We start from the raw sequence: 14,264 nt of genomic DNA, 5'->3' as shown, positions 1-14,264 counted from the left end.
ACAAAGTGAAAGGTACAACAAGGCTTGACATTTTCCTGCCCAATTCCATGAAGTCTCTGCACCCATTTGGGATCTAATGTTGAGGTAAATGCTTGTAGACTGCACTGACCCTCTCAGGATATCCCTTGGCATAAAACTCTGTTTTTTCCACCTAAAGTCTGAGAATACCCCAGGAACTATCTCTGGTTGACCAGGGGTGCGCAGCATTAACACTTTGCTTCCTCTTTTTCATTAAAGTTTCTGGAGTAAGTCAGAAAAATCCAATGCTGAGTTCATCTCAGGTGGATGCTAACTTCCCATGGGTCCTCTTAGGTGGGCTGACCATCAGCATCATTTTCTCTAGAGGAGATGTGGGTACATTTGATTCATCCAGATTTGAATCCTGGGTCTGGACATTTGGACCTAAATTTGGCTTCAGCTCATGCTGCTGACTGACCACTTGGGACCCCTGAAGCTCCAGGTCCCTGCATTATATACCCACAATGAAGAGTGTCCGTGGCCTAAATTCATGAGGCCAAGTTGGGCTGTTAAGGGAAGGCAGTCACATACCCTTCCATCCATCCAAAAGGTGGCTAGTGCTAATCCCAGAAGAAGACAAAACATCCCTTACTCCTGAACCTCAACCACTCTCCTGGAACACTCATGCTACAAAATCTGCATCCCATTAGCAGGAATTTCTTAGTCTGAAACTGCCTACTATGTACCTAATTGACACACACATTCTCTTCTCTTCATTCTGAACAGATATTACTAGACTCTTTTAAACACTATTAGTGACCAGGATGGTGGATCAAGCTTGTAAGTCTACCTACACAGGAGGCAGACATCAGGAAGATCAAAGATCTACACCAGCCCTAGGAATTACTTCTCAAGACACATCTCAAATAATGTCTCAGCTTGGTGGCATGTGCCTGTCATCCCAGCATCCCAGGGAAGCACAAATAGGGAGATCACAGGCTGCACAGGTCTGGGCATAAAGTGAGACATTACCTCAATAATAACGAAAACAAAAATGTCTGGTGATGTGGTTGATGTGGAAAAGCAGATGCCTAGCAATCATGAGTACCTGTGTTCAAGCCCCCATGAGGACCACTTTTCCTGAGAAACTAATTTAATCTCCTGCATCCCCATGTCTATGCCAGGTTCTCCACCTACCTTGGTGAGCAGCTTCCTGCTCAGGAAGTGATTCTTTTCGGGAGAAAAAATTCTTGACACCTTCTTAAGTTTCTGGAAGATTTCCCTGCAGGAAGGGTAAAAAGAAGGTGACAGTGGGAAGAGTGGGGAGTGGTAAGAGTGTGACACCATATTCTTGCAGGATATTGACGCCAAACTACTGGAGAAGAGGTTTTAAAGTAGCTCCACTGAGTATTAAGCATGGATGGTTGTGGAGGGGGACCTTGGTGCTAGCACAATGGGTGTCACATCCCCATTTACTGAGGGGCTCTGTTTTAATATCATCTGGACACAGTTCTGTTCCCCAAATGTGAAGACATGAAAATCTGCCACATGAATCCAACCAGTGTCTGGCAGACAAGGAAGACTTGTCCTTCCATATACATACTGATCAGGTACCATGAACACCAAATTGTGCCCCCCACCCAGTGGCCCTGAACTTCAGTCCTTGAGGCTGGGCTAATTGCGGAGCAATGCCACCTACTGTGCACAAGAATCTTCTCCAGAGGGAGGCACACATACCTGGAAACCTCTTCTCAAGTCCTTTTCAGGCAGTAGATGGCATTGTTCTGCAGAGCAGAGAGAATGGTGTAGAGGGAAGAGAAATTGTTCAGAACTCCACATTCCTAGAAAAATGATAGTGTGAAACACAAATAAAGCAGCTGGTAAACCACCTTAGCTGCCATTGATAAGACCCTCTAAAGGACATAAATGCTAGAGAGCTCTGGAGGCACAATAGGGACACACATGTAACTAGAAAAGGACATGAGCTCACAACCAGTATAGAGCTTCAAGAGGAAGTGAGCACCCTGGCCAAGACTGTGAGTGTCCAGGCTATGTAGCACTGAAAAGTAGGCACCTGGGTTTCTAGCAGGGTCTCAGACCACAAACCATACCCTGAGAGGTGGAAAGGTGAACAGGTTATCCCTGGGCACTTTCTGTAGCATACTCCAGCAACCTCAATCCAGTGTTCCACCACCTGGGCCCTCTCTGGGACCTTCATACTCCAATCACCAAGGCAAGTGGTCATCACACAGGTGGCCACATTGTTGAATTGGATGATGGTGGCATGAATGGTGGGAGTGAGATGCTCATTGCCCTTCTTGTCCCGCTGGGACAAAATGGACCTGAGGCAGTGGTAGGGCACCACCTTCTTGAACAGTTCCTGGGAAGAGGGTCCAATCAGTCCTACACAGAACAAGCCTTCAGGCCAAGATTGAAGCCAGTGTAGTGGCTACACCTTGGCATGCTAAGCATGTGAATAAAGACTTGTGGGACTCTGTGCTTGTTACATGACCACCAATAATGCCCAGAACAGGAGTGACCCAAATATAAGGTTTTGGGGGACATGAAGGGAATTTTCAATATCCAAATTCACTCCACACTCTAGAAAATGTCCTGTACCTGCAAAACCAGGAAGTACCTCTGCCCTCCTCCAGTACACCTGCTGTCTGACTCCTTTCCTCATATGTTTGTTATAACCAGGGGCTTGTCTGACAACTACCATGAGCTCTAGTACACATAAGGTGCTGAGTATTGAGGTTTCTTTCCCATCATGGAAGATGGTGTTCTGTGGGCCTGCCTAGACCTCTGCCCTATGCATGAACCTACACAGTAACTGGAGAGATCCCATCTCCATTGTACAAAAGGGAAATGAGTTTTCAAGAGTTTAGGAAGTAGCCTTGATCATGGGACTTCCAGGGTTAGAATGGGGATTTAAATGGGAACATCATCTCTAAGCCAGGGAATGTCAAGTGTGGATAGAATGGGCCAGAAGGACATGTGTCACCACCCTTCCTGTCCAGAAACTCACAGCATCCATCTGTGTTAACTGCTCTGCCACCAAATCAGGTGGGAATGCCAAGATATGAAGCTTCTCCTTATTCCATCTGTTCTCTGTGGTCACATGTACAGATGCTGAAGGATCTAGCTGTTGCTCAAGAGTATCTGACTGAACTTATTCAATCTCTCAAGCCTTGGGACGAGCTGGGTCACTCTCTGGAATTGGTTTTGGAGCCAGCAACTGAGCTGGCAACAGAGCTGCAGCAGGAGACAAGATCCAGATATGGCTGTCTTTCTTTTTTTTTTCTCATTTTTCTTTTATTATTCATATGTGCATACAAGGCTTGGTTCATTTCTCCCCCCTGCCCCCACCCCCTCCCTTACCACCCACTCCGCCCCCTCCCTCTCCCCCCCCAATACCCAGCAGAAACTATTTTGCCCTTATTGCTAATTTTGTTGTAGAGAGAGTATAAGCAACAATAGGAAGGAACAAGGGTTTTTGCTGGTTGAGATAAGGATACCTATACAGGGCATTGACTTACATTGATTTCCTCTGCATGGGTGTTACCTTCTAGGTTAATTCTTTTTGATCTAACCTTTTCTCTAGTACCTGTTCCCCTTTTCCTATTGGCCTCAGTTGCTTTAAGGTTTCTGCTTTAGTTTCTTTGTGTTAAGGGCAACAAATGCTAACTAATTTTTTAGGTGTCTTACCTATCCTCACCCCTTCCTTGTGTGCTCTCACTTTTATCATGTGCTCATAGTCCAATCCCCTTGTTGTGTTTGCCCTTGATCTAATGTCCACATATGAGGGAGAACATGCAATTTTTGGTCTTTTGGGCCAGGCTAACCTCACTCAGAATGATGTTCTCCAATTCCATCCATTTACCAGAGAATGATAACATTTCGTTCTTCTTCATGGCTGCATAAAATTCCATTGTGTATAGATACCACATTTTCTTAATCCATTTGTCAGTGCTGGGGCATCTTGGCTGTTTCCATAACTTGGCTATTGTGAATAGTGCTGCAATAAACATGGATGTGCAGGTGCCTCTGGAGTAACAGTCTTTTGGGTATATCCCCAAGAGTGGTATTGCTGGATCAAATGGTAGATCATGGCTGTCTTTCTAAAGTCAGAGATGGCCCCAGCCTGCCTGAAGCCCCAGTCCTGAATCCAAATAGGAAACCTTCCCATATTAGTCAAAGGTTATTCCTTTGTCTAGGCTCATCATCAGGCTTAGAAGTTCCACACTGTGGAGCTTTGCACCATCCCAATCTTACGTGCTCTATATTCTTGCCCCAGGCTGCTCACTCTCAGTTTCAGGCTCACTGCACTCCAGGTGTTCCCACTGGACCAGAAGAAGCTGAGCATGGCACTCCTCATTTGACCCTGGCATATTGAGCTGGAGATAATCTATCAGCAGCTTGAGGCAGGGAAAGTCTGGGGGCTGAAAAAAGTCCTCCAAGTATTGGTTCAACCAGGTGTTCAGGATGGAGGAGATGACCGTGGAAGAAGATGGACAGTTAGCAGAATCAGAAGCCTGGCCTTGTTGGCAATTTCCTTGTCTTGCCATAGTTGACTTGTTGGTGCTAGGTTCCTACATTTTCCCCTGTTTATCCAGAGGCCAGCACAACCCAAACTAAGCTCTTTGTCTGACCAGGCACAAGCAAGCAAGATACACAGGCAGGAGTTGTAGGGAACCTCTAGTGCCCAGAGTCCAACTTATTGTGAGATCTTCCCTGGAGAGGGAAGAATTGTGTTCTGTGTGTCTCTGGTACCCCTTCCCTTAGGAATGTCAGCTCATTAGAGTTTGTTCACCTGCCTGGCATTCACTGACAGCTGGTAGCCCTCAATGAGTGCTTTGTGCTGCCTCACCTTGATAAGTTAGTGTGTGGGGTGTATCTGACCATGACACTATTTTCCTGATGGGTGCAGTCTGACTTCTGAACATTCTGAACATTCACTAGACACCTGGGAACCAAGTAGTTCCAACTACTGAGGAGCATATCCATTGTACCTTATCTGTGGCCTGAGGGGCCATATGGTAGAGAAGCCTCACAGGCATAGACTCTTTAAGATGATAGATTTTCACAGGGGTCCACCCTGGGGCACTCATGCCCAAGAATCCAACCATAGCTCCCTTTATTTTTGTCTAGTTCTGCCAAAGCCATAGACCACATCCTTCTTGTTGGAATCACAAGTGTTTGGGAAGCAATGATCTTCCCATTCTTATCCAAACCTAGCCACTAAATGTCCCCTCTTGATACAGGTACCCAAACCTCTTTATCCAATGGTCACTCACTTTTTCCAGTGATCCTTTTGTCTGTCATTCTTGTTGAAGCTATACCTAGAGAAGTCCAAAAAGGTGTTATATCTACTGTATCTACTACAACACCTGATATTGCTGCTTGTATACTCCAGGAAGTGGAGCCAAGGATATCAGAGATTTGCCTGTTCTTTTACTGAATTATGCTACACCCCTAGATACCTTTCCTGAACACAGTTGATGCCTAATGTGTATCTGTGCAAAAAAAAGCAACCACTGTGCTCCTTCCCTGATACTTCACTGGGTATGTCTTCCTCAGTAACTCCAGAATATGTTTTTCCTGACTCCTCAAATAAGTGAGAACCAAGGCAGAGAGCTTCTTCAAAGGGAAAGGGAATCACACAAAGAACCCACACCCTGAACAGCTTATTCCTCAGGCTAGCCCTGGACTAAGGGCTTTCATGGCTCGTATTACTGGGTCCTGGCAAAACCCTATGTGGGTAGTCCTCTGAGCTCCCATTCTCCAATGTCAAACTGGGGGAAGAGCAGCATAAGGCATTGCTCAGCACAGTCAAAAGTGGAGATTCTTTTGTGCTTGGAGATGGGGGGTTTTTGTTGTGAACAGCAGGTCCAGCACCTGCTCTGTGGTTGTGAAATATCAGTAGGTGCACAGAAAGGTGGGGACAAAAAGGGGGTCCTTGAACAGTAGGGACAGTACCAAGTAATCCACCAACTTCTCCAGTCTGCCTGCCTTGAGGATCCCCAGGCTCTGCCACTTATCTGAGTTGTCAGCTGCCTCATTTTCACTCTGGGTTGTGAAGAAAAACAGTTTAAACCATAAGTGTAACAAACTGGAAAAGGCTCACTGGCATAAAGGAAACAGACATCAAGAATTTGGCTACACAGACACACACCACACACACACACACACACACACACTCAAACAGTCAAACACACAGAAACCCACAGGAAAGGGTCTAGTCTTTTCTTTGTGTATTAGGGTAGTTAAGGTGACCTGTTGTCACCTATCCTGGCCTGCTCTGTATCACCTTTGTGGCCTTCTGGAAAAATCTCTGGAGATGTCCTGGGTGAGGGCTGACCCAGTGTCTCTATATGTGAAAGAGGCCTCCATTGTGGGCTTTCATAGGGTCTGAGCTTATACAAGTTCAGAGGCAGCAAGAGAACATCCTTTTTTCTATAGTCTCCAGAGCAGTGAGCTTACTACAGTTCCTTTGGAATGTTAGGAATGAGGTTACCTGGCAACCAGGATTTCATGTGAAACATCATCCAGGAAGTGAGGTCATTTCTGGACATACGTTTAACTGAGACTCTTCCTGAGACAAGTCCTCCTCAAGGTCCACTTTGATGCTGAACCTCCTCCCTGCCTACTCCATAAAAAAACTGGACATAGTCACATCTGTACATTCCACACTACTGTCTTTGGGAAGGACTGGGTGCAGAACCCCAACTTTGAGGACACAGAGCTACATTTAAGACAGATAACTGATACTGGACAGATTTCATTGTGCCTCTCAGGTCCTTCCCAGTCTCCCCATGTGTTCCCTGCTGGATTACCCTAGCATCTGTTTCTTGGGAAGTCATCAGATATGAAGACCCATCAATCCGCATATCTATATTTCTTGTGATAGTTGTGGCAACTGTGATATATAGCTAATGCATGGATTTAGTTATCAGATAATTACAAGTTTAGAAGCAAGGTAATGGAGCTTAAATTGGGTGTGATGGTACACACCTGTAATTTCAACACTGGGGAGGCTGAGGCAGGAGGATCACAAATTCACTGCCAGCATGGCTATATAGCCATGTCTTTCCTCAAAGCAGAAAGAAAACAAACCACTACCAGAGTGAATCAATCCACACCTGATTTCCACAGTGGTATGTAGGAAAAATCAGGAATGCATAGAGAGACATGTACATACAGACAACAAACACACAAAGGCTTACACAAATACACACATATTCACATGCATGCAAAGCCACACACAGACATATATACATGTACATGAATGTAGGTAACTGCACCTGCACTCAAAAATGTACATGTGTACACATATAATTGTCCTCACACAGACACACAGGCACTCACATTCATGTTTACCCATTCATCCTTGTTTCAGGGCCTCCTGAAGAATACTAATAATCTGGTCTTTTCTCCTGATGCAGCTGGGACTACAGTCAGACACGACCATGAGAATGATAAAGCTTATTTTCAAGAGCAAGAATTAGAGATTTATAGACCAGAGTTATTTCAGAAGAATGAACAAAATATGTATACCTTTTGTAATTTCCTTTGGTTACTGTATTTCTGGAAAATTCCATTCATATTACTTATATTTCAATCATTCAAATTCATGAAGAAGTTTCACTGGAATTTGAAAGGGTTAGTTAAAAGAAACAACATTCTACACTTAAGTGATGGCTTTTGGAGAATTTGTTCATTGTTTCTTTTCAGTAGTACTCTGGTTAGAACATTGGCACTACCATTGCAAGGCAGGTGTTTCACAACCTCAGCCACTCTAACCTGCCTGATTGTTGTTTGTTAGAACAAGGACAATTTATGTAGCCAATGCAGTGCTTTTTAATAATCTTGCTCCTAATTCTGCAGACATACTCGCATTCATAACCTGTAGCCTTGTACATGCTTACAACTAACAAAATGGCATCATCTGTGAAAAAGAGGAAGATAGGGAATGGTGGTCATTTATGAGTGCTAGTCCAGGTTGGTTTTTCTACAGGGTGCCATATGAAGGGAGAATATTGGTTGACCTTACACAAGTGCCAACTATCTTTGCAAGGACAGGCATCAGGCAGCTAACTGCATTTTATATGTCCATGGTGTCATCATTTGTCATTCTAGTGATGTAGTAGTTCTGTGTGTTTGGGGGTTTTGAGTTATTGATCAGTTCTTGCTGGTAAAAAGACACAGGATGATAGCTTCCATATGAACTCTAATAAATAACCTTCACTGTGGCTTATTTCATGTGCTGTTTGTCCATCCAGAGAAGTTTCATCAGCATGAAGTAATTTCCAAAGGACTTCTTGAAGGTTTTTTTTTTTAAGGTCATACCCTGCTTCACCAAGAGAATACTGAATGTCTATCTTACATTTTCTTTCAGGTTTCTTTCCAAATTCCTATGCAGTCAACATGAAGTTGGAATAAATTTGAAGTTTGCTTTTTTTCCTTGGATGGGAGTGATCCAAGGATCACTAATGGATACTAATGCATCCATTTATATCAACAGATTCCAGCTACTGAGTGCCTGTTAGGTGCTTAAAAAAAGTTTATATGTTTTGACTCTCTTAGTCTTCATTGCAGATCAAAGAAGTAGGTACTATTAGAAATCCCATTTTACAGTAACAAAATTGGGGCTTAGAGAGGTTAAGCAACTGTCACAACATCAGTCACTTACCAAATGACACAGCCTAAATTTGAAATCTGAGATTCTTTCTTTTTTTTTTTCATTTTTCTTTTATTATTCATATGTGCATACAAGGCTTGGTTCATTTCTCCCCCCTGCCCCCACCCCCTCCCTTACCACCCACTCCACCCCCTCTCTCTTCCCCCCTCAATACCCAGCAGAAACTATTTTGCCCTTATTTCTAATTTTGTTGTAGAGAGAGTATAAGCAATAATAGGAAGGAACAAGGGTTTTTGCTGGTTGAGATAAGGATAGCTATACAGGGCGTTGACTCACATTGATTTCCTGTGAGTATGTGTTACCTTCTAGGTTAATTCTTTTTGATCTAAACTTTTCTCTAGTACCTGTTCCCCTTTTCCTATTGGCCTCAGTTGCTTTAAGGTATCTGCTTTGGTTTCTTTGCGTTAAGGGCAACAAATGCTAGCTAGTTTTTTACGTGTCTTACCTATCCTCACCCCTTCCTTGTGTGCTCTCGCTTTTATCATGTGCTCATAGTCTGATCCCCTTGTTGTGTTTGCCCTTGATCTAATGTCCACATATGAGGGAGAACATACGGAAATGTGAGATTCTGATTGAGGACATGTGCTTATGGTTACTGTTCTGTACTAATTTCCATTAGGATGGACTGTGGGAGAATGGTCATTTAGATGATCATCTTTGGCAAAACACATTCATTGAGCAGTGCCAACTTGTTTTGGGAAGAGATCCAACTTCAGTGTTGGGGCTTGATGGTCAAATGCATTATCATGACATTTCTTGGTCTTATTCTATATACCCTCCCTGGGGCTAGCACTTAGGTTTCTGCCTGAATTTGCCTCTCACATCCCCATCTCTTAGACTTATAGGGCTTGTCTGTCTTTTGGGGAATTGGAGGAGGGAGTTCTTGTTTTGCTGTGATTTTTTATGCTTGATTGTTTTCACTAAACCAGACTGGAGGTGTTGATGTCAGAGTCCACAAAGAAAGGCCCAGCATCATGAGAGCTTGCTGCTGGTCTTGGCAGCTGGAGCTGGCATGTTGAGACAGAAAGGGCCTCTATAGTGTTATTTCAAAGCTGTGGAACAGAGCATAAAATGTGGATCTCATTTTATGTGATGGAAGTTTGGTTGCCAGTAAGATTGCAATGAGGTAGTGAAATGTTTTAAAAGAGAGCTCCCACAGAAGCAATGAAGACATGGGACTCTAACCTCAGAAGGGATTAATGCTGTTCTCCTCAGACTAGATGAGTTCTCAAGAGAATAGATGGCAACAGAGGAGCCATAACTGAATTGGAAAGAAGCCAGTTAAACTGGGGCAGAGGTGATCATTGTATAGGGCTCATCTTTTTGTTTCTCAATCCCATGTCTACAAATATAAAGCTTAGGATGCTCTGAGAAGGTCTTGTGTAAATATTTGGATGGGGGGTCAAAACATGAACTCTTCTGAATTTATTGCTAGTCAATTCTGACCTACACTTGCCTGGAGATATTTATGATCCTGATCCCATTCGGAATGAAAGAGGATCACAAAGTTTTCTACAAAAAGTTATATGCAATTATGGGCCTTGTGCTCAAGGAAGGATGGAAGAGTTTTTGTAATATACAATTTATTTACTCTTCTAAAAATACTAAACATTCTGAAATATACATGCATTTCTACTTTCTGTTAAGGGTCTGAGGGCAATGTGTGCAGAGCCCTTTCATGAACTATGGTGGACTCAGGCCCCTTTCAGAAAAGACACTTAGTGCTATGGAGACTAGACAGTGATGTAAGCTTAGGGGCTAGGACTGATCCATCAGCACTATGAAACTGCTGTGAGAGACAATAGCAAGGACTTCTCAAAATCATCCTTGTGAACTGATTTCAGAAGTAATGAAGGCACTTAGTTTAAAATGCTTTCGGGGTACACTGGAGATCAAACCCAGTGCCTCGGGCATGCTACATAACCATCTAATACTGAGCAATATCCCCAGTTCCTTATGCAAAATAATTCTGTTTGCAATACATTAAATAGCACTATTGCTATTTGTCCTGTTTTAGGCTGCTATAACAAAGCATCATAAAGCAGGTAGTTTCTACACAATAGAAAAATATAAATAAAAATTTATTACCTGAAATAGTAGGCTTCTGCCATCTCATGTTGGCCAGTTATCAGTTTGAGAGGATAGTACATGATGGCCAAATACTACACTATGAATAAGCCCAATGGCCAAGGCCACAAAGAGGACAGGCAGCAACAGGTCTGACACAGTGCTTTGTCAAACTTGTAGAGTATAACACAGCCACCTTCTCAGCAGGGCATCCTAATGAATGACAAAATTCATAGACCTCTAGTGATGCAGAGATAATCCATGCAAGTGGGGTCTTTGCAGGTGAGATTGTCCTAGGACAGACAACTGCAGTGTGAGCTGGATGTGACTGGACAGTCTCCCAGCACCTACCTGGTTCTAATGTTTCTCTTCAGGTATCTGTAGGTGACATTTTGGTTCTTTCAGCCACAGGAAGTCATGTTGCTACCTCCCAGATTTAGTTAAGAACAGACTTCTGCATCAAAAGGACCATATGTGGGCACTGTGCATTCATGTCCTGGAAGGCTAAAGAAGGAAACTATGTCTCAACACATTATACACAAAGGCCCAGTGCTGCTGTTGTTCCTTCTGATCTTTTTCCTGAGTGGGAGGGGTAACTGTGAATAGAGGACAGAAAGAGAATCATGCTTATCTTATTAGTTGAAAGTAGTCTTGAAATTTAGGCAACTTATGATGTACCAAAAGCAAAACAAGGGCCTGACAAAGGTGGTTCATGCCTATAATCATAGCTACTTGGGTGGCCAAGATTAAGAGGCCTGCATTTCAAGGTCAGTTCCAGTACATAGTTCCGGGACCCCATCTCCAAATTAACTAGAGTGAAATTCAGATTAGAAATGTGGCTCAATTGCTATAGCATCTGCTTAGCAAGTGGGAAGCCCTGAGTTCAATTCTAATTCCTACCAAAAAATAAAAAGACAAAAAAATTGCATGCAGCTCTGTATGACCTAAACACAGACTGAGGTGGGTAGGGAGCAGCATGCTGAAGGCTTCTTTCCCTTATACAGATCACTTCTCCTATGTTTCTCTTTTTCTAACCTGAGATCTCTCCTAAGAATGTCCAAGGAGTTGGTCTTAGAGAAATACCCATGGCACCTGCCTTTTATGAGTTCCACCTGCCACAACTCCCCCTACCTCTTTAACTTCCTGCCAGGTCAACAGGAGATGCTCGGCCCTCCAAGCCACAGTGGCTGTGAGCCTCCATGACCTCAGAAATCTTGTCCTTCCTCCTCTGACAGTCTTCTAGGATTATAATACTCAGTAAGTAAAACTCAAAAAGAAAAAGAACATTTTGTGCCATTGATCTATTACTCATCTTCTTGCACTCGCTTAAGAGTGATCATCTGGGGACTCCACAAAAAAATCTCTACATAACTGATCCAAATTAAGCCAACATTCCAGATGTAGCAGTTGAAAAGGAAAGTCATTGGTGAAAATTTGCTTAATGCAGACACTCTGAAAGCACATACACACTGCCGTGATACAAAATGATACCAGGCACATTAATATGTATGCAGAGGCCCTTAATTTATACTGAGCTTTACTGCTCCAAGAGAAATGCATTCTGGATTATGGTGACCAGGAAACTACTTAGCATTTCTCCCAAAAAACTATGACTGGAAGAAGAAGAAATCAATGACATTAGACACAGTGGAATCAAATGTAATTGGAACCACATGAGTAAGAATTTATGAAGTAAAAACGCTTTGACAGGATCACATATTTGCTCATGAGTACTCAAATGCAGGAGGGAGAGCAGATGATGATTCTCAGCTCTGCAGTCTTGGAAATTTCTTGATGTCCCATCCACCATGGGTTGGAGAAAAATTAGGATCAGACCTATGAAATCTATTTGTACAAAGAAAGAAAATGGGGCAAAAACAATCATGTAGGGCTTATTGTATATAAATGAGATAGATAACAGAGGGAAAGAGAGACAGATATACAGAGACAGATGATGAATGAGAATCACAATCCATTCTGGGGAGACCCTGCTGCCCAAAGAATAGGATCAAAAGAGATTCTCAATTTATTGAGACTCTCTCATGGAGTTTTAGACATGTGGCATGGGTCACTTTTTTTGGCCCTGTGAATTGATGAGTTTGTTTGGTTTGTTTTTCTTTTTTCTTTTTTTTTTTCACATTAAGGTTCCATTTCTTTACAATCACCTTTCAGGCACACATACCTACACAGAGCAAATATCACGCTAGAAATTTTGAATCATATTTTTAGTTCTATAATATGCATCTTCCCTATGACCTCAACAACCTCCTAGGTCAATGTCTTCCCCCAAACCCTAATCACATTTCATTTTCCTGCTTACCTTTAGTAGTTTTAAACTATTGCTTCTGTGTTCTTTCTAGAAGTACATAGGCTCTGAGATACAGTGTCCACTTGCTGTAGGTACGAGCGCTGAAATAGGCAGGCAAGTATCAGGGGCATAGTATGGGCTCCAGGTTATAGAAGGTCATGGCACTGCAGTGAAGACAGGGAATGAAACTGGGTAAGACCATGATGGATTTCCCCAAATTGTACAGAATCTGCATCAGCTTGGTATGCTGCAGGACAGTGTCTTGGATATCTTCATTAACTCACAGTAAAGTGGGATACAGCAAAATGGCTTATCTTGATCAGCCCAATGGTGCAGTACAGGATCTTCTTAAGTAGGCCATGGGGACTGCTTTTCTATAGAAGTTGAAGGTTGAAGACTGTAAGCTGGGATCAGTGGCTGAAGGCAGGCAGGATGGCAGTGAGCTGGTGTCCCAGAACCCTACACTAATCAAACACTGTGTCCCAGATGATGGTTCAGATTCTCTCTTAGCAGAACATGGAGGGGCTCAAGATTTACATTGATTAGGTTGACCCCATTTAGTTCCAGGTCATTCAATTGACTGATATTGGAGCACTGGGCTAGATATATCAATTTGACACAAAAAGCAGGCAGTTGGTGATGCAGAGGGTCTTCAGGAGTCTCTTGAGGTAGCTGAGCCCATGGTTCAGATGACCTTCAAGGAAGAAGATAGGAGGGTAAATGCAACTCCTGGAGGTGATGCAGATTGAGGAACTGAGAGCTGAACTCCTTAAAACACCACTCCTATTTCTCCAGGAAAGTGTATGGAGACATGAGGGTATAAGAGAGGAAAACTCTGTACAGATCAGCCATCTGTCCTAGGTAAGGAGCAGTTTCCCAGGGTGCACAATTTCCTGGTACTCTTCACTTCCAAATCCTCCCAAATGTTCTTGCTGTACCATATTCACAATCATGTCAATATTTTGCAGGGGCACTGAAACATCTTCAGCTTCTCAAATCACAGGTGTAGTGAAACTTTCTTCTGTTTGACCCTCTGGATGAGCTATTTATTGTGGCTGCCTTTCTTGAGGCACAGGTCTACCTGCACCTCCATGATAGGTGTTTTTCCCCGATTTGTCCTGAAACCATCTACTTTTCCACTTTTATCATGGGCTGGGCCTCTGACTCCACCAATGAGCACAAACCATCCCTGATTCCACACTGTATGGTCCAGAAGTCTTGATGAGCATC

The 14,264-nt window shown here is 43.2% G+C and overlaps 1 protein-coding gene across 1 annotated transcript in view; it reads right to left on the bottom strand.

Annotated features, from left to right (window-relative positions):
- LOC109677869 (ral guanine nucleotide dissociation stimulator-like) overlaps positions 1-4,526 on the bottom strand; it is a 30,457-nt gene extending 25,931 nt beyond the window's left edge. The window contains 5 exon segments of the mRNA XM_074058604.1: positions 1,156-1,240; positions 1,696-1,799; positions 2,123-2,338; positions 2,987-3,103; positions 4,251-4,526. Of these exon segments, the coding sequence (XP_073914705.1) occupies positions 1,156-1,240; positions 1,696-1,799; positions 2,123-2,338; positions 2,987-3,103; positions 4,251-4,526 (798 nt within the window).
- Between the last annotated feature and the right edge of the window lie 9,738 nt (positions 4,527-14,264).

Source organism: Castor canadensis, chromosome 2, assembly GCF_047511655.1.
Source record: "Castor canadensis chromosome 2, mCasCan1.hap1v2, whole genome shotgun sequence".
Taxonomy (NCBI): domain Eukaryota; kingdom Metazoa; phylum Chordata; class Mammalia; order Rodentia; family Castoridae; genus Castor; species Castor canadensis.
This window is presented reverse-complemented; position numbering and strand designations above follow the sequence as displayed.